Here is a 22,952-nt window from a genome sequence, read left to right on the forward strand (position 1 = left end):
TCACGAACAATACAAACGGGCGAAAACATCCTCCAACTTCGTTGGCGGAAGTAAAGGTCTGTATGTACATGTTGCTTGATAATAAATATGAGGGAGGAAAAAACGCTGTCAAACATCCTGAGATCACCCCCGTACCAGATTTGCATATTCACGTCAGTCAGTTCGTGACAGTCACAAACGTGACATCAGTCGGTGCGCGTGCAGTGCGCAGACTCGCGGTGGGGGCGGCGTCACAAAGGTTCCTCTGCACGCCGTGAAGTGACGTGGAGTTTTGTGTTGAGTGCATACGGATGCCTTAAAACTATTCGAGCCATGAGAGAATTTGAGATAAAAATTGCGAACGCGTGATGTTAGTAGTATTAATTCCAGCTATTTTCGAATTTTAAATAGAAGTTTTTCCACAGCGTTTCTTTCGGTGCTAGCTTTTTTGTTAGCTAGCAGACAGAGCCTCTTCTGCGACAGAACCTGAAGTTAAAACTGTGAACCCGGATTTTTTTTTTTTTTTTTACCTCAGGAACCAAACCATGAAAAAGGACGACGGAGTTCCCTGTATTTTACCTTTGATAGATCGTTTACGGAAAGTGTGACCGTCCCACCTGTTAGCGTGCTAATCTTAGTCAGAGGGGTGAAGACGGAGCTGTCAGAATGGGTTCACTGCTCCGAGGTGAAGAAATGTGTTTAGCCCAACTTTTTCTACAATCCGGATCAGCGTACGACTGCATCAGTGAACTCGGAGAGCTGGGACTTGTGGAGTTTAGAGACGTGAGTACGAAAACGCAACTTCTCAAAAATGTATTTGGTTTGAAACGTTCGAGTCTCTGCTGGCTTTGCCACTTTATTTTGCTTCCTCTGTCAAACTCAGCATGTTGGATTTCTAAACATTTAAGTAGACCAAGATGTTCCTTTAGCTAGCCTTAGAGGACATGTCGCACCAAAATCATAATTTAGATTTAGGCTGTTAGTGACCATCCACCGGGATTACTTTGTGCACTTCCGTGACCGGTTTCAAAGTATACAGCATTTGCAACAAACAGCTACGGAGACGTCCGAAAACAAAGTACTCGTGAGTACTTTTTTTGAGATTAGGAGATATGCTTGTTTGAGAGGCCATGACCTGAGCCTTTAGGTTGAACGGGCGGATGGATCCTAATATCGATAATACAAAGTTAGTCTTACACACCCCTCTGCAGCTTCTCTCCCCCTGCCATCCCCTCATTACCCCATCCCTGTAGAGACGGTGCCTGCTCCCAGACCACCAATAACCAGCAAAAATCTATTTAAGCATAAAAATTCAAAAAGAAAAAATAATATAGCACCTTCAACTGCACCACAGACTAAAACAGTTAAATGTGGTCTATTAAATATTAGATCTCTCTCTTCTAAGTCCCTGTTAGTAAATGATATAATAATTGATCAACATATTGATTTATTCTGCCTTACAGAAACCTGGTTACAGCAGGATGAATATGTTAGTTTAAATGAGTCAACACCCCCGAGTCACACTGCCAGAACGCTCGTAGCACGGGCGAGGCGGAGGATTAGCAGAAATCTTCCACTCCAGCTTATTAATTAATCAATCAAAAACCCAGACAGAGCTTTAATTCATTTGAAAGCTTGACTCTTAGTCTTGTCCATCCAAATTGGAAGTCCCAAAAAACAGTTTTATTTGTTGTTATCTATCGTCCACCTGGTCGTTACTGTGAGTTTCTCTGTGAATTTTCGGACCTTTTGTCTGACTTAGTGCTTAGCTCAGATAAGATAATTATAGTGGGTGATTTTAACATCCACACAGATGCTGAGAATGACAGCCTCAACACTGCATTTAATCTATTATTAGACTCAATTGGCTTTGCTCAAAATGTAAATGAGTCCACCCACCACTTTAATCATAACTTAGGTCTTGTTCTGACTTATGGTATGGAAATTGAAGACTTAACAGTATTCCCTGAAAACCCCCTGATCATTTCTTAATAACATTTACATTTACTCTGATGGACTGCCCAGCAGTGGGGAATAAGTTTCATTACAGTAGAAGTCTTTCAGAAAGTGCTGTAACTAGGTTTAAGGATATGATTCCTTCTTTATGTTCTCCAATGCCATATACCAACACAGGGCAGAGTAGCTACCTAAACTCTGTGAGTGAGATAGATTATCTCATCAATAGTTTTATATCCTCATTGAGGACAACTTTGGATGCTGTAGCTCCTCTGAAAAAGAGAGCTTTAAATCAGAAGTGCCTGACTCCGTGGTATAACTCACAAACTCGCAGCTTAAAGCAGATAACCCGTAAGTTGGAGAGGAAATGGCGTCTCACTAATTTAGAAGATCTTCACTTAGCCTGGAAAAAGAGTCTGTTGCTCTATAAAAAAAGCCCTCCGTAAAGCTAGGACATCTTACTACTCATCACTAATTGAAGAAAATAAGAACAACCCCAGGTTTCTTTTCAGCACTGTAGCCAGGCTGACAAAGAGTCAGAGCTCTATTGAGCCGAGTATTCCTTTAACTTTAACTAGTAATGACTTCATGACTTTCTTTGCTAATAAAATTTTAACTATTAGAGAAAAAAATTACTCATAACCATCCCAAAGACATATCGTTCGCTTTGGCTGCTTTCACTGATGCCGGTATTTGGTTAGACTCTTTCTCTCCGATTGTTCTGTCTGAGTTATTTTCATTAGTTACTTCCTCCAAACCATCAACATGTCTATTAGACCCCATTCCTACCAGGCTGCTCAAGGAAGCCCTACCATTAATTAATGCTTCGATCTTAAATATGATCAATCTGTCTTTATTAGTTGGCTATGTACCACAGGCTTTTAAGGTGGCAGTAATTAAACCATTACTTAAAAAGCCATCACTTGACCCAGCTATCTTAGCTAATTATAGGCCAATCTCCAACCTTCCTTTTCTCTCACAAATTCTTGAAAGGGTAGTTGTAAAACAGCTAACTGATCATCTGCAGAGGAATGGTCTATTTGAAGAGTTTCAGTCAGGGTTTAGAATTCATCATAGTACAGAAACAGCATTAGTGAAGGTTGCAAATGATCTTCTTATGGCCTCAGACAGTGGACTCATCTCTGTGCTTGTTCTGTTAGACCTCAGTGCTGCTTTTGATACTGTTGACCATAAAATTTTATTACAGAGATTAGAGCATGCCATAGATATTAAAGGCACTGCGCTGCGGTGGTTTGAATCATATTTATCTAATAGATTACAATTTGTTCATGTAAATGGGGAATCTTCTTCACAGACTAAGGTTAATTATGGAGTTCCACAAGGTTCTGTGCTAGGACCAATTTTATTCACTTTATACATGCTTCCCTTAGGCAGTATTATTAGACAGCATTGCTTAAATTTTCATTGTTACGCAGATGATACCCAGTTTTATCTATCCATGAAGCCAGAGGACACACACCAATTAGCTAAAGTGCAGGATTGTCTTACAGACATAAAGACATGGATGACCTCTAATTTCCTGCTTTTAAACTCAGATAAAACTGAAGTTATTGTACTTGGCCCCACAAATCTTAGAAACATGGTGTCTAACCAGATCCTTACTCTGGATGGCATTACCCTGACCTCTAGTAATACTGTGAGAAATCTTGGAGTCATTTTTGATCAGGATATGTCATTCAATGCGCATATTAAACAAATATGTAGGACTGCTTTTTTGCATTTGCGCAAAATCTCTAAAATTAGAAAGGTCTTGTCTCAGAGTGATGCTGAAAAACTAATTCATGCATTTATTTCCTCTAGGCTGGACTATTGCAATTCATTATTATCAGGTTGTCCTAAAAGTTCCCTGAAAAGCCTTCAGTTAATTCAAAATGCTGCAGCTAGAGTACTGACAGGGACTAGAAGGAGAGAGCCTATCTCACCCATATTGGCCTCTCTTCATTGGCTTCCTGTTAATTCTACAATAGAATTTAAAATTCTTCTTCTTACTTATAAGGTTTTGAATAATCAGGTCCCATCTTATCTTAGGGATCTCATAGTACCATATCACCCCAATAGAGCGCTTCGCTCTCAAACTGCAGGCTTACTTGTAGTTCCTAGGGTTTGTAAGAGTAGAATGGGAGGCAGAGCCTTCAGCTTTCAGGCTCCTCTCCTCTGGAACCAGCTCCCAATTCGGATCAGGGAGACAGACACCCTCTCTACTTTTAAGATTAGGCTTAAAACTTTCCTTTTTGCTAAAGCTTATAGTTAGGGCTGGATCAGGTGACCCTGGACCATCCCTTAGTGCTGCTGCTATAGACTTAGACTGCTGGGGGGGTTCCCATGATTCTTTCTCTTTTTGCTCTGTATGCACCACTCTGCATTTAATCATTAGTGATTGATCTCTGCTCCCCTCCACAGCATGTCTTTTTCCTGGTTCTCTCCCTCAGCCCCAACCAGTCCCAGCAGAAGACTGCCCCTCCCTGAGCCTGGTTCTGCTGGAGGTTTCTTCCTGTTCAAAGGGAGTTTTTCCTTCCCACTGTCGCCAAGTGCTTGCTCACAGGGGGTCGTTTTGACCATTGGGGGTTTTCCGTAATTATTGTATATCTTTGCCTTACAATATAAAGTGCCTTGGGGCAACTGTTTGTTGTGATTTGGCGCTATATAAATAAAATTGATTTTGATAATATCGATACCAACGCTGGTGTCGAACAAGGCACCGGGTCCAGACTTACTCTACCCTAAAATACTAAGGGAGTCTTCGGATGTACTGGCAACCCCTCTGAGTATTATCTACCAGAGGAGCTTAACTGAAGGAATAGTTCCCTCAGACTGGAGGAGCGCAAACATGATGTGTATATACAAAAAGGGCTCAAAGGCACTACCCTCGAACTACAGACCAGTAAGCTTAACAAGTACTGTCTGTAAGATATTAGAGTGTATTATTAAGGAGAGGATAATTAACCGCCTCGACACCCACTCTTTAATAAGGCATTCCCAGCATGGCTTCATCAAAGGCAGATCCTGCCTTACCAATCTCCTTGTCTTCCTGGAAGAAATAACTGAAGCACTTGATAAAGGCTTGCCAGTGGACACTATTTATCTTGATTTTTGCCAAAGCGTTTGATAAGGTCCCACATATTCGCCTCAAGGCAAAAGTTGAAGCACACGGAATAAGCGAACAGGTTTCAAAATGATAGAAAAGTGGCTATCAAATAGGACCCAGAGAGTAGTATTACATGGGAAGAAATCAACCAATACACCGCTCCTAAGTGGAGTACCCCAAGGCTCAGTCCTAGGACCAACACTCTTCATTATATATGGCAACGATATTGATGAGAATATATATCATCGCACATAATCAAATTCGCTGATAACACTAAAATTTATTTGGAAGTTCCTAGCCCATATCATAGGCAACAACTTCAAAATGATCTTGACACTTTAACGAAGTGGTCTGAAGACTGGAAAATGGTCTTCAACATCGAAAAATGTAAGAAGATGCACGTGGGAAACAAAAACAACCACTACCAATATTCAGTGGAAGGGGTAAATCTAAATTCTACTACTGCAGAGAAAGACCTGGGGATAATCATAACCAGCGACCTGAAACCAACTCATCAATGTATTGTGAGTGTGAAGAAGGCCAACCAGATCCTAGGAATGCTCAGATGTAATATATCTAATAAGACGACATACATAATGGGCAAATTGTATAAACAACTAGTTAGGCCACACCTTGAATATGCAATACAAGCCTGGTCCCCTTGGTATAGAAAGGACTTAAACTTGCTAGAGAGAGTACAAAGAGCAGCAACAAAGATGACTTGAAGAACCTCAATTATGAAGCAAGACTAAAAAAACTGAGGCTGACTACATTAGAAGTACATAGAACAAGAGGAGACCTAATCGAGGCATTTAAAATCATGGGAGGTTTCGAATGCATTGAATCTGGCAAGTTTGTTGTGAAAGTGTAGGAACACGGACCCACAACAGGGGGCGCAAATGAACGGAAAATGGAGGAATCAAATAACACTGTTTTTACTGTTGTGAAAACAGGCACAACAACACAGCCGATTACAATATTGAGACTGAGTCCAATAACAACGGTGTCGTGTGGGCAGGCTCGACGATAGGAGACGTCTGTCCAAGTCTAACCGGAACCAGCCCGATTTCCTCTGCCACCGAACCCCGGGAATACTGGAGCCGCCAAGTCCCGAATCCCCAGGTGGCCACTGCCTCCGCTCGTCGGATCCGGTACTGCTGGCAAGGAACAAAAACAGTCAGGTGTGGATGCGGCTGCACCCAGTAACACGGAGGGTGGAGAGTCCACCTCCACCTCTCGTTAACAACGATACAGGAGTGTAGGAAGGTGAGTACTTATCCAAAAGTTGTTCAGTAGTCAGCTGTCCTACAAATGCTCCACAAGAAATACAACAATGGTTAGTTATATGTATGGGCAGAGATTGTTACCTCTTTGGTCAGGCGATATCTCGGCAAATGAGGTGGAGATGCCGTCCTGCTGATATACCTCCGTATTGATTGGGATCAGCTGTCTCCAGTGATGGATGACAGCTGTCGTCCTGGCTGCTCCCGTAAGGCGGCAGCGCCCTCCGGTGCCTGGAGCCCGCACTCCAGGCAGGGCGCCCTCTAGTGGTGGTGTGCCAGCAGTACCTCCTCTTCAGCGGCCCACACAACAAAGTTCTTCTGCAGAGCAGCTAATACCTACGGGACCAGAGGCCACACAATGAAACTGGAAAAGACAAGATATAATCTTGATTTGAGGAAAAATTACTTCAGCCAACAAGTTATAAACCAATGGAATTCGCTCCCCACCCACGTAGTCACAGCAACTTCAGTTAATGGCTTCAAGAAGCAACTGGATAAAGCTCCGCGGAAGGCAGACGGGCGCAAAGAGCTGGAAGGCTTACTAGCCCGACTACTGTGAAGGTTTTCCTCGCGGTACAGGTGAATGAATGAATGAATGAATGAATGAAAACTGTTTATTTCGAACATTTGATACAACAACAATTACAAGATAGATCAGTAAAGACAACAACAAAAAAGTTCCTACTGTGTACTCAACATGTCCGAAAAGGGGTAGGGTGAAGCATCAGCTTATTTATCCCTACCCCTTCTTCCCCACAACCAGTAATACCCTTTGCCACATATACACATAGATTCCTACACACCTAAACCGATATCAATATATATATATATATATATATATATATATATATATATATATATATATATATATATATATATATATATATATACCTACTTACATACAAAATACTATATATTTACAAGCCGAAGCAAAAAACAAAAACACCCTAACCCTCATTACCCTTCCTCCTCCCTATACCTAGAAAAAAACATATTTTTGTACCACTGTTTGAACTGGTTCATGCTTGGACATTGCTTGAGCCCCACTCCCAATCTGTTCCACATCCTCACCCCACAGACAGAAATACAGAAACCTTTTAATGTTGTTCGTGCCCACTGATGCTTTAAATTAAATTTCCCCCTCAGACTGCAATCCCCTGATCTGTTAAACATATTTTTAATATTTGCTGGAAGTAAATTGTTTATTGCTTTATACACGATTTGTACTGTTTGAAAATGAACCAAGTCTGTGAATTTTAAGAATTTGGATTGTAAAAATAGTGGATTTGTATGATCTCTATAGCCAGTATTATGAATAATTCTTATAGCTCTTTTCTGCATTACTGATAGTGATTGTGTTGTACCTTTATAAGTATTACCCCATACCTCTGCACAGTACTGTAAATATGGTAAAATCAGTGAGCAGTAAAGAATGCGGAGTGAGTTGTGGTCCAGAATATGTTTCGCTTTGTTTAGAACTGAAATGCTTCTTGACAGTTTACTTTGTATATGTTTTATGAGTCTTCCAGTTTATCTTATCATGTATTATCACCCCCAGAAACTTATTTTCATGTACCCTTTCAATATCTACCCCTCGACTTGTAACTGAACCTGTATGTCTGTATTACAATAGCCAAACAACATGTATTTTATTTTACTTAAGTTTAATGATAATTTGTTTCTGTCAAACCATATTTTCAATTTTCCCATTTCTATACTGATCCTCCTCAGTAACTCCTGCAAATCCCCCCTGAACAAAAAATGCTTATGTCATCTACAAATAATACTAATTTTAATATTTTGGAAACATTGACAATATCATTTATATAAATTAGAAACAGTTTTGGACCCAATACTGACCCCTGTGGGACACCACAAGCATTGTCCAAGCATGATGTATATTCCCCCAACTTCACAAACTGTTTTCTGTTACTTAAGTAGCTTCTCACCCAGTGCAACACCAACCCCCTAATCCCATACTGTTCAAGTTTACTGATTAATATGTCATGATTGATTGTATCAAAAGCCTTTTTAAGGTCTATAAATATTCCAACTGAATGTAATTTGTGGTCTATGGCGTTTGTAATCTCCTCAACTGATTCTATTAATGCAAGTGATGTTGAACTATGTGCTCTGAATCCATATTGACTATCAGTAAGTAATTTGTTTACTTATGAATTTGTCTGATCTATTAGGACTAGGATTAGGAAATATGTAGGACTGCTTTTTTGCATTTACGCAATATCTCTAAAATCAGAAAGGTCTTGTCTCAGAGTGATGCTGAAAAACTAATTCATGCATTTATTTCCTCTAGGCTGGACTATTGTAATTCATTATTATCAGGTTGTCCTAAAAGTTCCCGAAAAAGCCTTCAGTTAATTCAAAATGCTGCAGCTAGAGTACTGACGGGGACTAGAAGGAGAGAGCATATCTCACCCATATTGGCCTCTCTTCATTGGCTTCCTGTTAATTCTAGAATAGAATTTAAAATTCTTCTTCTTACTTACAAGGTTTTGAATAATCAGGTCCCATCTTATCTTAGGGACCTCGTAGTACCATATCACCCCAATAGAGCGCTTCGCTCTCAGACTGCAGGCTTACTTGTAGTTCCTAGGGTTTGTAAGAGTAGAATGGGAGGCAGAGCCTTCAGCTTTCAGGCTCCTCTCCTGTGGAACCAGCTCCCAATTCAGATCAGGGAGACAGACACCCTCTCTACTTTTAAGATTAGGCTTAAAACTTTCCTTTTTGCTAAAGCTTATAGTTAGGGCTGGATCAGGTGACCCTGAACCATCCCTTAGTTATGCTGCTATAGACGTAGACTGCTGGGGGGTTCCCATGATGCACTGTTTCTTTCTCTTTTTGCTCTGTATGCACCACTCTGCATTTAATCATTAGTGATCGATCTCTGCTCCCCTCCACAGCATGTCTTTTTCCCGGTTCTCTCCCTCAGCCCCAACCAGTCCCAGCAGAAGACTGCCCCTCCCTGAGCCTGGTTCTGCTGGAGGTTTCTTCCTGTTAAAAGGGAGTTTTTCCTTCCCACTGTAGCCAAGTGCTTGCTCACAGGGGGTCGTTTTGACCGTTGGGGTTTTACATAATTATTGTATGGCCTTGCCTTACAATATAAAGCGCCTTGGGGCAACTGTTTGTTGTGATTTGGCGCTATATAAAAAAAAATTGATTGATTGATTGATTATTGAATAACTTTTCTAATAATTTGGAAAATTGTGGAAGCAAAGAAACAGGTCTATAATTTGTGAAGTGGTGTCTATCCCCAGTCTTATACAGCGGCACAACCTTAGCTATTTTCATTTGATTGGGAAATTTACCGGTTTGAAATGATAAGTTACAGATGTATGTTAATGGTTCTATAATCCATTCAATGACCTGTTTTACCACCACCATATCAATTTCATTTAAATCGGTAGATGTTTTATATTTACAATTATTCACAATGTCTATAATTTCTTTTCCATCCACTGCTGTGAGGAACATTGAACAGGGATTTCTTTCTATGAGATTATTATCCCAATCCTCAGGTTGGGAATTGGGAATTTTTTCTGCCAAGCTTGGTCCAATATTTACAAAAAAATTATTATTATCAATGAAATACTGAGTGTAACTCTGTTTTTTATTACCATTTTTGATAATGCTATTTAATATATCCCATATTCCTTTAATATTGTTTTTGTTATTATATAATATGTTACTATAATATTCCTTCCTACATACCCGTATAATATTAGTTAATCTATTTTTGTATTTCTTATATCTATTTTCTGCCTCTTTAGTCTTTAGTTTTATGAATTCTCTATACAGTGTATTTTTCTTATTACATGCATTTCGTAACCCTTTCGTCATCCATGGTCGATCTTGGATTTTTTGTTTTCTGTAGTCTTGTTTAATTGGACAATTTTTATCATATAGTGATGTAAATATTTGTAAAAAAAGTTTCATATGCACTATCAACATCACTTTCACTGTATACCTTTTCCCAGTTTTGCTCCTGTAAATCCTTTAGTGTGTTCATGTTTTCCTCTGTCCGCACTCGCCTGTATTTTATTTTCTCCTCTGGCTGATTCCGCCGATGGTTTCTATTAGAAACGATGAAAACTGGTAGATGATCACTAATGTCATTGATTAATAATCCACTCAGTGTTATTCTCAATATCATTGCTGAATATATTATCAATTAAGGTAGCACTATGGGATGTAATTCTGCTTGGCCTGGTGATTTTTGGATATAAACTCATACTGTACATTATACTGATAAATTCATCTGTTATTTTATGCTTATTTGGATTGAGCAGATCAATATTTAAGTCACCACAAATGAACACAGTTTTTTGATTAGTTTTTGAGAACATTTTTCCCATACAGTCAGTGAATGTTTCAATACTAGATCCTGGTGCTCTATATATCAATCAATCAATTTTTTTATATAGCGCCAAATCACAACAAACAGTTGCCCCAAGGCGCTTTATATTGTAAGGCAAGGCCATACAATAATTATGTAAAACCCCAACGGTCAAAACGACCCCCTGTGAGCAAGCACTTGGCTACAGTGGGAAGGAAAAACTCCCTTTTAACAGGAAGAAACCTCCAGCAGAACCAGGCTCAGGGAGGGGCAGTCTTCTGCTGGGACTGGTTGGGGCTGAGGGAGAGAACCAGGAAAAAGACATGCTGTGGAGGGGAGCTCCACAGCATATATACAGCTGATTAATACATTTTTGCTTTTTTCTTCACATATTTCAATAGTTATACATTCTAATAAGTTATCAATCACAGTTGTCATATTGTCTACTATTTTATAATCCATGTTCTTATCCACACACAGCCACTCCTCCTCCACTCTTATTCTTTCTGTTTACACAATTAAATTCATATCCATCCAGTTCAAAATCCATTCCTTTATCTTCATTGATCCATGTTTCTGATATAGCAATTATGTTAAATATTTTTTTAAATTGACTTAAATATTCTTTAATGTTGTTAAAGTTTGCATATAGACTTCTGCTGTTGAAATGGATTATTGATAATTTGTTATCCGTTTTAATGATCCGATTAAACTGTTCATCTGTATAATAGCAACAACTGTCATTGATATTTGAGAAGAAATTATTGTCCGGGTCTATATCGTGCTCCAAGTCCAGTACATTGTGGTCTGTGTATTTAAATGTTCTCAGTTCTACTTTTCCATGATCAGCAATCCTTTGAGTTATATCCTTCTTGTCTCCAGATGTAGAATACAGGTGGTATTGATATTGAACGATCCTCGTGTAAAAAGATAGATACTCAAGCGTTTTTTCTCCCGCACACACTGACTGCTGCACACGCAGATTCATCAAAGTCTAATCTCTGTAAGAGCAGCGCTGCTCTGTGTCACACAACACAGAGCAGCGCACCCTCCCCCCCTCTGGTCTTCTGTTGTTGCGCTGACACGTGGATGAGCGGCGCCAGCCAACAGCCATGCAGGTAGGGCCAGCCTGGCCTGCCCACTCAGCGCTGTCCTCGAGTCAGCCCTCGACCTCAGGAGATTTTGTTTTAAGTTGTGTTCAGTGATATTTTTTTAAACAAAAATGTTTATTGTGATAAAGTATTTTGTTGTCACGTACAATGTTTGGTGAAATTCTGTCCTAGGTCTTTTGGATCCTTTGGATCTAGAAGGAGGATCATATTTAACGTGGGTAACCAAGAAAACTATGAAGCTTGAAGCTTAAATATGAAAAAGTATCGGTATCGATATTTGCAATACTGGGCCTGTATTTACTTGGTATCGGATCATTACCAAAATTCCTGGTATCGCCCACCTGTAGTCTAGACTAAACCCTAGAAAAAAAAATTCTTTAGCAATGGAATTCATTGCCTAGTGAAGTGGTGCTCTCACCAAACATTAATGCTTTTAAGAAAAATGATGATTCATACTATATTAGTAACACCACCAGGTCTTTTATCAGTTGTCATCGGTTTTAATGTATTTATTTCTGTTTTTAAGGTATCTATTTTAACTTATGATGTATTTAATATGGTTCAAATGTTTTATTTGTTACTTGTCATGATGTGTCACTGTATACATTTTGTATACTTTTATTTTACACAATAAAATGGATTATTAATTATGAGCACCCTGGTGTTTCCGACAATTGACGTCGCAACCAGCGTGTGCTTCAGTGGAATGTAGCTGATAATGTTCAGAATGGAGGCACAGATTAATTCCAAAGTTCACATAAGTGTGATGTGTTATGATGACTCACTTTTAAGTGATGCCTGTTCATTTTGATGTAGTCACAGTAAAATCTGCGGCTCCAAGAAGGTTGATGTGCACTGAGTCATAAAGGCAGCCTGTCAATACCCATCTCTGCTCCAGGTTCAGCTTTGTGCACGATTAATTATGAGTGTTATCAATAAAATCTTTAAAAAAAAAAAAAAAATTCATCTGCTGCCAGGACGCACAGATACACAGCTGCGAATTTACACTCAAAGTAAAAAAAAAAACAAAAAAAAAAAAAAAAACAAAACAAAATAGAAATCTAGCCACAGAACACAAAAGGGGTAAAAGTCTGAACATGCCAGCCTCACTGACATTTTATGGAATAATTTCCAAATGTAAATTTTACACGATCAAAGAAGCCCACATGCGATCGCCGCGGCTGCAGCTCTGTGTCTCTCACGATCGTGGCGCGTTAAATAATGTCCACTAATTCCTGGAAATAATGTATTCTGACTTTTGCCAATGTAAATGCAGAGGATTGCCAAGTGAAACGCTTTCTGGAAATGCACCTGCCAACGCTCAGAGTCAAAGGAATAAAATACATCAGAGATCATTAATTATTAGCACGTGTGCAGAGACACTTAAAATCATGAGTGCTTTTATGTTGTCTTACTGACTGGGACGTTTAAAAAAAAAAAAAAAAAAAAAAAGGGAGACATGTCCTTTAAAGTTGCACACACTGAGTTCCAAGTGTTATCTCACAGTAAGTCAACCATGTTCAGGTGCCACTGCACGTGTGTGCTACTTCTCATTTAGTGTTCATTGTTTTATTCCTATATCTTTTTCGAATACGATACCCCGTGACAGGAATCATGTCTGTTCAGAGAATAATGTTGACGTATACAGAAGACCAGAAGGCGTTACATTGTCTGTGGATTTAGAGAAAGCTTATGACACGGTGCCAAGAGAAGAGTTGTACTATTGTATGAGGAAGTCTGGAGTGGCAGGGAGGTATGTGAGGGTAGTACAGGACATGTACAATGATGGTGTGACAGCACTGAGTTGCATAGTAGGAATGATAGACTCATTCAAGGTGGAGGTGGGATTACACCAATGATCAGCTCTGAGTCCTTTCTTGTTCACAATGGTAATGGACAGGTTGACAGATGACACCAGACAGGAGTCTCCATGGACTATGATGTTTACAGATGACATTGTGATTAGGGCTGGGTATCAATCAAAAATTTTAGATACCGGTACCAACACCGATACCTTCACTTCGATACTGGTTCCTGAACGATACTTTTTTCAAAACCAATTTTATAAGATTAATTCTAACGAAAAGAAAATTACATTACACATAGTACAAATCTTGAGTTTTATTTTTCAGCTTTGGTAATTTTCCACTCCAAGCAGTTTTCTTACAGAAAAAAATAAACAAATTCCAGTGCAAAAGAGCACTTGAAAACACTCTAGTTTTTGTCAAAAGCATTTCCTTTCAGACATTTTGGCATGAATGTCACTCCATACTTCTGAGCTGAGCTCAGCCAGCTGCTGCACGTCAGCACGGGACATCTCATTTTGTGAGGGGAAACAAACATTTTGATTGCTTGCACTTTGTTTGTAGTACAACATTTTGAAAGAGGTACCGTTTGATTTAAAATGATTTGCTTTAAAGTTATTAATTCCGACGGGACTCTGTCTTTCTAACTTGACTCGGCAGAGAGCTGTGCAGCGTGTGGAACTTTGAGAATGGAACGGAGGATGATTCTCGTTTTTCTCGCGACAAGACAGGAGTCCCAGTTAGTGACTTTAATCCACACAAAGTGACTCATGATTGACATATTTTAATGGCTTTGAGAGGTTAAGAAGTGGATTTGACACTTCTGAAAAGCAGCGAAGCAAAGAACCAACGAAGCAGCAGGTCGAAGCAGTGTTTCATCGCTTCAACCTTCAAAGTGATGCACATATTAAGTTGCAATAACATTAAGTAGCCATCGTTGGTACTCTCAGATGAAGCCCAATGGTGAGTCCAGTGGTGGAGATTTTGAATCAGGCTGCTCGTACTCTGTAACATCCACAGGTGGACTTGAATGCTGAGGAGAACGGTTGTGGACTGCTCTTCTTGCACGTGGTTAACCTCTGGGTACCGAAACTTGGCACTGAAAGGTGAGACATGTTTTGATACTCTCTACTACCGAAGCATTTCAGTCAGTGCCACAAAAGAACTGAAGTTCGGTACCCAGCCCTAATTGTGATTTGTAGTGGGAGTAGAGAACAGGTTGAGTCTAGCCTGGAAAGGTGGAGATATGCTCTGAAGAGCAGGGGAGTGAAAGTCAGTAGGAACAAGACTGAGTACGTGTGTGAGTGGGACCTCAGTGGCCTAATGAAGTGTGGTTACAAGGAGTAGAAGTGGTGAAAGTTGTTGAGTTTAAATACTTGGGGTCAACCGTACAAAATAAGTGTGTGGAAGAGAGTGCAGGCAGGGTGGAGTAGGTGGAAAAAGGTGGCAGGAGTGATTTGTGACCGAAGAATATCAGCAAGAGGGAAGGGGAAAGTTTGCAAGACAGTAATGAGACCAGCTATGTTGTACGGCTTGGAGACGGTGGCTCTAACAAAAAGACAGGAGGCAGAGCTGAAGATGTTGCGATTCACTGTGAGAGTGACGAGAATAAACATGTCAGAGGGACAGCACAAGTTGAACAGTTTGAAGACAAAGTCAGAGAGGTGAGACTGAGATGGTTTAGACGTGCAGAGATGCACAGAAACACAATTTTTCACTTCCAATCCCAATACCTGAATTTGGATATATACTGATACTTTTACAATCCGGTACCAGAGGTGTGTTCACTTTAATATTATTATAATTATTATTGATTTTATATGAGGATTTTCTTAAAAAGGAGACCTGAAAGGTGAGCTACAATTTGCCAGAAGGTGTATCTAAGATGAAAGCCTAGATTTGATGTTTTGGTGAAAGAATTAAGTACTTTTATTTTTTTATAGACTTTTATAGTCTTTATTTTTCTAGACTTAATGAGGAAAAGACAGCACTCTCTCTGACTGTCTCTCTCTCTCCTCAAGTTTCAATTTCAATTGAGCTTTATTAACCTGTTTATGCCAAGATTTTTTTTTTTTTTTATAAGTGGAAAAAGTTGTATTAGTACCTTTGATGATTTTTTTTTTTTTTTGAGTAGAAAATGACAGTGATACACTTCGGCAACAATTATTGCCAGTTAGTGCAGCAGATAACTGAAATGATCCTTCACATGTTTATGCAAACAGTCAATTACAACCAGATACCAGTGGCAGGAGTTCAGACAGTTCTGGAACTGAGACTGATGACAGTGATAAAAATATGTTTATCTATTTATGTTTTTCTAAATATGGAAAAACATCTGGTCATATGAACAGCTCAAAGCAACAAAAGGATCGGCAAACAAGAAGAAAACCATTTAGCTGTTCTGATCGATGACAAATACTGGAACAGGACACTCAGCTGGATAATCCACCAGATCAGCATAGTTCTGATCCTGGACTCCAGCAACAACAGCATCAATGGGCCAGAAGAAACAAGCGAAACTATGCCACAGTAAATTGGACCATTGAAGAGAAGAAAAAGATCTTTCACTGCTTCACTTACTCAAGGCATGAGAAGTGGGGCAGACAGAAAAAGGCAGTATTTGAGGAGCGCATAAAAGAAGCGGATCTACCACCACAAAAGAAAGAAGCCACCACAACTGCAAAACTGCAATCGATCGCCTCACAAATTGCAAAATATCTGACAGCAGAGGAAATAAAAAAATAAAGGAAGAAGCCCAAAAGGAAGCGATAAAAGATTATCAATTGATGGATAAAGAGAAACAACTCCACTTTGAAAGGAGTCAGTGGAAGAGGGAGGAAGAGTGGATACTGCTGTGGGCAATGGAATATGCCAACATGAAATACACCAAAAACCAGACAAAGACATCTAGAGAATGGCAAAAAATATTCCACCACCACTGCTCAAGTAAGAAAGACATCCCAAGTAAGACTCTCACCACCCAAAAATCCAACTTTATCAAACAAAAACATTTCCTGGAGGATGAAATAAAAGCGATGCAACAGGAGGTTGGGCAAATGATCAGAGACGGCATCTGCCCTCTGACGTAACCCATTGCACCACCAAAAAATGATTGCCCTCAAAAAAAAAAAGTACATCTCCGAAAAAACGAACCATTCACTGCTTCCCGAAAAAATGAGCAACTCACTGCTTCCCGAAAAAATGAGCAACTCACTGCTTCCCGAAAAAATGAGCAACTCACTGCTTCCCGAAAAAATGAGCAACTCACCAGCTCATCTACAAAACAATATACAGGTGCACACAGACCCAGAACAGCAGGAACTAGAAGAGGAATTGGCAAATAAGATTGAAGAAACAAGAAAAATGGACATGAAAGAGCGCCCAAAGCTGACTAAACTAAAAGAGAATACAAAATTCAAAAATATCCTGCAAAAAGTTAACATAGGACTGACCAAACTGGTCCCAAAAAACCACATTGACAGAGTTAAACTCTGTAAATTATGGAGCGGCATGGTACATACAAAGTAAATTAGTCCCACAAGATTTGGAGAGAAACGGAACCACAAATAAGAAAAAGAATACCATGCCACGATGGAAAAAGAAATTACAACAAAAAATCAGCCGCCTAAGAGCAGAGATCTCCCAAATGGCCACATTTTTGGGAAACAAAAACCACAAAAAGAATCTTCTTAAAGTAAATCGCATTAAAAGAAAATACAATGTTGAAGACAAACAGCTAGGTGGAAGGCTGGCTGAACATCAAGCCTTAGTAAAAGCTTTCGCAGCACAAATTAGGAACAAAGACAAGAAAATACAAGCAAAACAGATAAACTATTTGCAAAAAACCGTAGACTAGTGTACAGAAAGCTGGCAAACAACACAATAGAAGTACAACAGCCACCTGAGAGAGAGGAAATTGAAAAATTCTGGAGACCACTCTTTGAAGACCCAAAACAACACCAAGAGGCTGAATGGATTGAAAAAATAAAACAGAAAAACAAAGACAAACAACAAATGCCAGCAATTGTAATCACTGAAGAGGACATCAGAAAGAAAATGAGTGAATACAGTAACTTCAAGGCACCTGGCATCGACAAAATCCCAAATTTTTGGCTGAAAAGAGTGACAGCATTACACCAACATTATGCTGTGACTTTCACAAAAATATTAAACGGAGAAGAGGACACACCAGACTGGCTAACGACAGGGAACACAAGCCTAATTCCAAAGACCAAGGAAACACAGCTTCCCAACAAGTACAGACCCATCTGCTGCCTAACAACAATGTACAAATGGCTGACAGGAATCATAGCTGATGCCATTTATGAACATCTTGACACTGGTGGCTACCTGGAAAATGAACAGAAAGATTGTTCCAGAAGAAGTTTAGGAGCTAAAGATCAGTTACTGACAGACAAAGTTATCCTGGAGGATTGCAAGAAAAGGAAGAGGAACCTCAGCATGGCTTGGCTTGACTACAAAAAGGCATTTGACAGTGTACCACACTCCTGGATCATGAGATGCTTAGAACTCTACAACATCAATGAGGAAATGAGATCTTTCCTGAGAGCACAAATGAACAACACCACCATCACCCTCAGTCACACAGAGGGACAAATAACAATCCCAGACATACGAGTTCAGAGAGGGATATTTCAGGGAGACAGCCTTTCACGCCTCTTATTCTGCTTAATCATGGACCCGCTCAGCAAAACCCTGGAGCATGACATCGGATATAACTTAAGCAGAAGCAGGAAAAAAAAAACAAATTTGTGAACCATCTGCTGTTCATGGACGATTTGAAACTATGCCAACACAAAAAAGGGACTCAGTCACCTCGTGAAAACTGTCCATAAGTTCTCAAAAGACATTGGCATGGAATTTGGACTGGATAAATGCTCAAAATGCACAATGACAAAAGGTAAAAAGACAAAAACTGAAAACATACAATTGGATGAAGGGAGCTACATTGAAGATCTGGCCGTAGACTCCACATACAAATATTTGGGAATCGAACAACATAATACAATTGAGCACAAGAAAAGCGCATATTAAACAAATATGTAGGACTGCCTTTTTGCATTTACGCAATATCTCTAAAATCAGAAAGGTCTTGTCTCAGAGTGATGCTGAAAAACTAATTCATGCATTTATTTCCTCTAGGCTGGACTATTGTGATTCATTATTATCAGGTTGTCCTAAAAGTTCCCTAAAAAGCCTTCAGTTGGTTCAGAATGCTGCAGCTAGAGTACTGACGGGGACTAGCAGGAGAGAGCATATCTCACCCGTGTTGGCCTCCCTTCATTGGCTTCCTGTTAATGCTAGAATAGAATTTAAAATTCTTCTTCTTACTTATAAGGTTTTGAATAATCAGGTCCCATCTTATCTTAGGGACCTCGTAGTACCATATTACCCCATTAGAGCGCTTCGCTCTCAGACTGCGGGCTTACTTGTAGTTCCTAGGGTTTGTAAGAGTAGAATGGGAGGCAGAGCCTTCAGCTTTCAGGCTCCTCTCCTGTGGAACCAGCTCCCAATTCAGATCAGGGAGACAGATACCCTCTCTACTTTTAAGATTAGGCTTAAAACTTTCCTTTTCACTAAGGCTTATAGTTAGGGCTGGATCGGGTGACCCTGGACCATCCCTTGGTTATGTTGCTTTAGACGTAGACTGTGTTTCATAATTATTGTATGGCCTTGCCTTGCAATGTGGAGCGCCTTGGGGCAACTGTTTGTTGTGATTTGGCGCTATACAAGAAAAAAGTTGATTGATTGAAAATGAGAACAAAAACAACACTAGAATACCTAAACCGCTTAAAAAAGATCTGCAAAACACATTTGACACCAAAAAAACAAGATCACAGCCATAAACCAGTTTGCAATACTAGTGGTGACCTATGGGTTTGGCATAGTGGACTGGCCACAGTGTGAGCTTAATAAGTTGGACACAAAAACCAGGAAGATGCTCACCCTCCACAAAGTCACATACAGAAATCAGTGCATGGACAGAGTATATCTCCCTCGCAGAGAAGGCGGTATGGGTCTCACTGAAATCAACCAGGCCTACAGAGCATCGATAATTAGTATTGGACAGTACTTAAAGAGCTCTGAAGAAGAAATCATAAAAAGGGTCGCACAACACCACGAGGCCTTAACCGAACGGATCTCGATCACTAAACTGGCAAAAAACTTTGTCGGAGAACTTCTACAAGAGAGAAAAAGCAACAGTCTCATGCCTGCAACAAAACTTGCAAGACAGACCAGAGACCAATACAGCAAAAGAGAAGGAAAACATTGAGTGGAAAGATGGAAACAGCACAAAAGAGTCGGATGTTTCCAAGAAGAACTCGAAAAGGAATACATCGACAAAGTTGGATCAATGCAGTGGCTAAAAAATGGAAAACTTGGTTTTGATGGAGAAAGAATTCTGATTGGAGCACAAGATCAGGGACTCCAAAAAAATGGCAGGGATCTCACAGAATGATAAATGCAGATTCTGTCATACAGCTGTTGAGAGTGTAAACCATCTAACTTCAGCATGCCAGATCCTCATGGCAGATGGGCATTATACATCCAGACACAACAAGATCTGTCAATATCTCCACTGGAAGGTCTGCAAGGAACCGGAGATGGAAGTCAAAGAACATGTCTGGGAGCACGAGCCAGCACCAGTCTCATCCAGCAGAAAAGTAACGGTCTTCTACGACAAAGAGATCCCAGCAGGAAGACACATTGAAGGAGGTGAAATCAAACCTGATATTGTCATCTGGAACAAGCAAGAGAAAACAGCCAAAATCATCGATGTGACAGTCCCAATGACTACGGCCTGAATCGAGCGGAAAGGGGAAAGATCTCGAAATACCAAGACCTGAAAAATGACGTACGAACAACATGGTCATTGAAAGACATCGATATCATCCCAGTTGTGGTGGGAGCAACAGGCCTGATGAAGAAGAACCTGAAGAAATACCTTGAGGCAATCCCCAGTCACCCAAGTGCACATGAGGTGCAGTTGTCTGTAATTAAGGGAATGATCACCATCTTGAAGAGAGCCCTCGGATACAATGCCAGATCTGGTTAGGATAACTATAGAGCCTAGGGTGCAACTTTAGACCCCAGGTTTGGGGCCCATTGCATTCTACTAAAAAGACATCAAAGATAAATGAAAAACCAAAGACAGAGACAGATTTAGCATCAGTGTTTGAGAAGTTTGAGAAGAAAAGTGCTGGCCACCTGAAAATCCAATATGACAGCCAGCTAGGGGTCAATGAAGAATTACACAGGGGTCAAAATTTAAAAATGCTCCAGTCATATTGAAAGCTATACCACATTATGTGCCTGATCACAAAGATTCCAAAAAGGTATAGTTTGGGCTATCTATGACTGAATGTTATGGGGTAAAAACAGCAAGAATTGTAAGAAAGGTCAGTTTTGGTTTGCACTGAAATTATTCCAGAGTGTTTTTGCCAAGTTTTCATTCCAGGAGGTGGAACACATTGGGGAATAAGGCAGTGATTTCTCTTGACGCATGATGCATAATCTTTGTTGTGTTTGGAGAATGATGTTGCTGACATAGATTTGGGGACTGCCTCTCAATCCTATTGGCTCGGACTGTTCCATAGAGGTGTCTATTATCCACATAAGCCAATGGGTTCTCGAGATAATACCATGCATAACATTCATTGTTTCTTCAGAGGTACGCTTAGCATTATGCATGGGATGCAGAGGAGCTTTGTGTGGTGAATTTTTTTCTAAACAAACCCAAAAAGTTTTAAATGGATGGAAAGAATACCCTTTGTGACATAAGTGAAACAAAATGAGTAATGTAGTTTGGCCCCTGAGAAATATCAAATGGCGCAAGTGCTGAAATGGCCGATTTGGAGAGTCTGCCTACATATTATTCAACACATGCCTCTCCAGAACTTCTCTGCTTCAGTTTTTGGGATCAGGCTGGTGTGCAGGCCGTGGTCAGATGTTGTAATATGATTTTCTAGAGGTATTGCGTTGCAGCTGCATCATTAAAAAGGACAATTGACCCTAAAAGTGTACTTTGTTTTTAGGTGCAAATTAAATTTTCTTTTTTTTTTTTTTTCTTTTTTTTTTTTTGCGTGCCATCTTCAATTACTCTGATCTACAAACATATACAGGGCTGGTCCAAGCCTTTATGGGGCCTTAAGCAGAATTTCATTTGGGGGCCCCCCCTACCATCACCTCAGCACCAGATGCCTCATTATTCCATAGGCTACACTGTTGTGTGTAACGTACCCACAATCATTAGCATTACTTGTAATTATCTTACATCATACAGGTGTCATTCTTGTTTTTAACCTTAAAGGGGTAGCAAACTCATAAATATGTTTTAATTAACTTCTACATACAGAGTGATGTATAAGTATGGCTCATTAATTTAACTATTTGAAAGTAACATCAGCAGGCAGGAGACTGCATTTATAGTAAACACGTTAAATAGTTTAATTTCTTTCAGATGTAATGGTGTGCAAAATGTTCAATATCCAAATACAAAATAGAATCAAATGACATTCACATTATCTTACAGAAAAATAAAGTTGTAATCAAAATTAAATACTTAAATAATAAATACAATACTTAAATAATCTCCAAAATGAACTTAGAAATCCACAACATAACAGCAATGTGTGTGCATAGCAATGCACAAACATTGCACTGGGGGCTATTGCTTTAACTTTGGCCTGCAAACCATTGAGAGCTGAGCTACTTTTCCCCACCTTTTGCACCAAATTAATCTGAGGAGTTGATCTGCCCTGCTGTTTAACTCTAAGTTTTTCTTCGTAAGGAAGACTATCAAATGGCTTCACCAAAATCCGGTCCACAACATTCAAATTGTCTGCCATTATGTGCAGCTTGCTACCTAGCTAGCTCGCTAGCTGGGACTGGCGCGAGGCTAATGTGAAGTGTGTCCGCCTGTGAGTGCTTTGTGACGGTGGAGGAGCTCAGCAGCACCCGCTGCTCGGTAGGGACAGAAACTGCAATAGAAGTCAGAGTGATAGAAGTCAGTCTCCAAACACAAGCAGCTACAAAAAAAACCTACCAGAAATAGAAGGTCCATTTGTCCGCTAGTCGTTTTTAACAAAGAAAATGCCGCTAAGAGGATTAGGAAAGTCTCCAGTTCAACTCAGAACAGAATGAAAATGCTCCCACAGATGTTTACACCAAAAGATCGCTGATTCGCTCATTTCGCTGTCAATCAAAAAGGGATTCAGCCTCAGACAGATCATCCAATCATCATGCAGAAGCTGAGCGTCCAGGCCAGCCCACTGCCCCATAGACCCCCAGACACGCTGAGCGTCCGATGGGCTGGACAAAGCCCAGCATTTATCC

General features: G+C 39.9%; 1 protein-coding gene across 1 annotated transcript in view; it reads left to right on the forward strand.

The window, feature by feature from the left end:
• Positions 1-248: 248 nt before the first annotated feature.
• Positions 249-22,952, forward strand: part of atp6v0a2b (ATPase H+ transporting V0 subunit a2b) — an 82,187-nt gene continuing 59,483 nt past the window's right edge. The window contains exon 1 of the mRNA XM_034170292.1: positions 249-762. Coding sequence (XP_034026183.1) covers positions 646-762 — 117 coding nt within the window. The 5' untranslated portion in view covers positions 249-645. The remainder of the gene's footprint in view (positions 763-22,952) is intronic.

The sequence above is a fragment of the Thalassophryne amazonica genome, chromosome 5, assembly GCF_902500255.1.
Source record: "Thalassophryne amazonica chromosome 5, fThaAma1.1, whole genome shotgun sequence".
Classification (NCBI taxonomy): Eukaryota; Metazoa; Chordata; class Actinopteri; order Batrachoidiformes; family Batrachoididae; genus Thalassophryne; species Thalassophryne amazonica.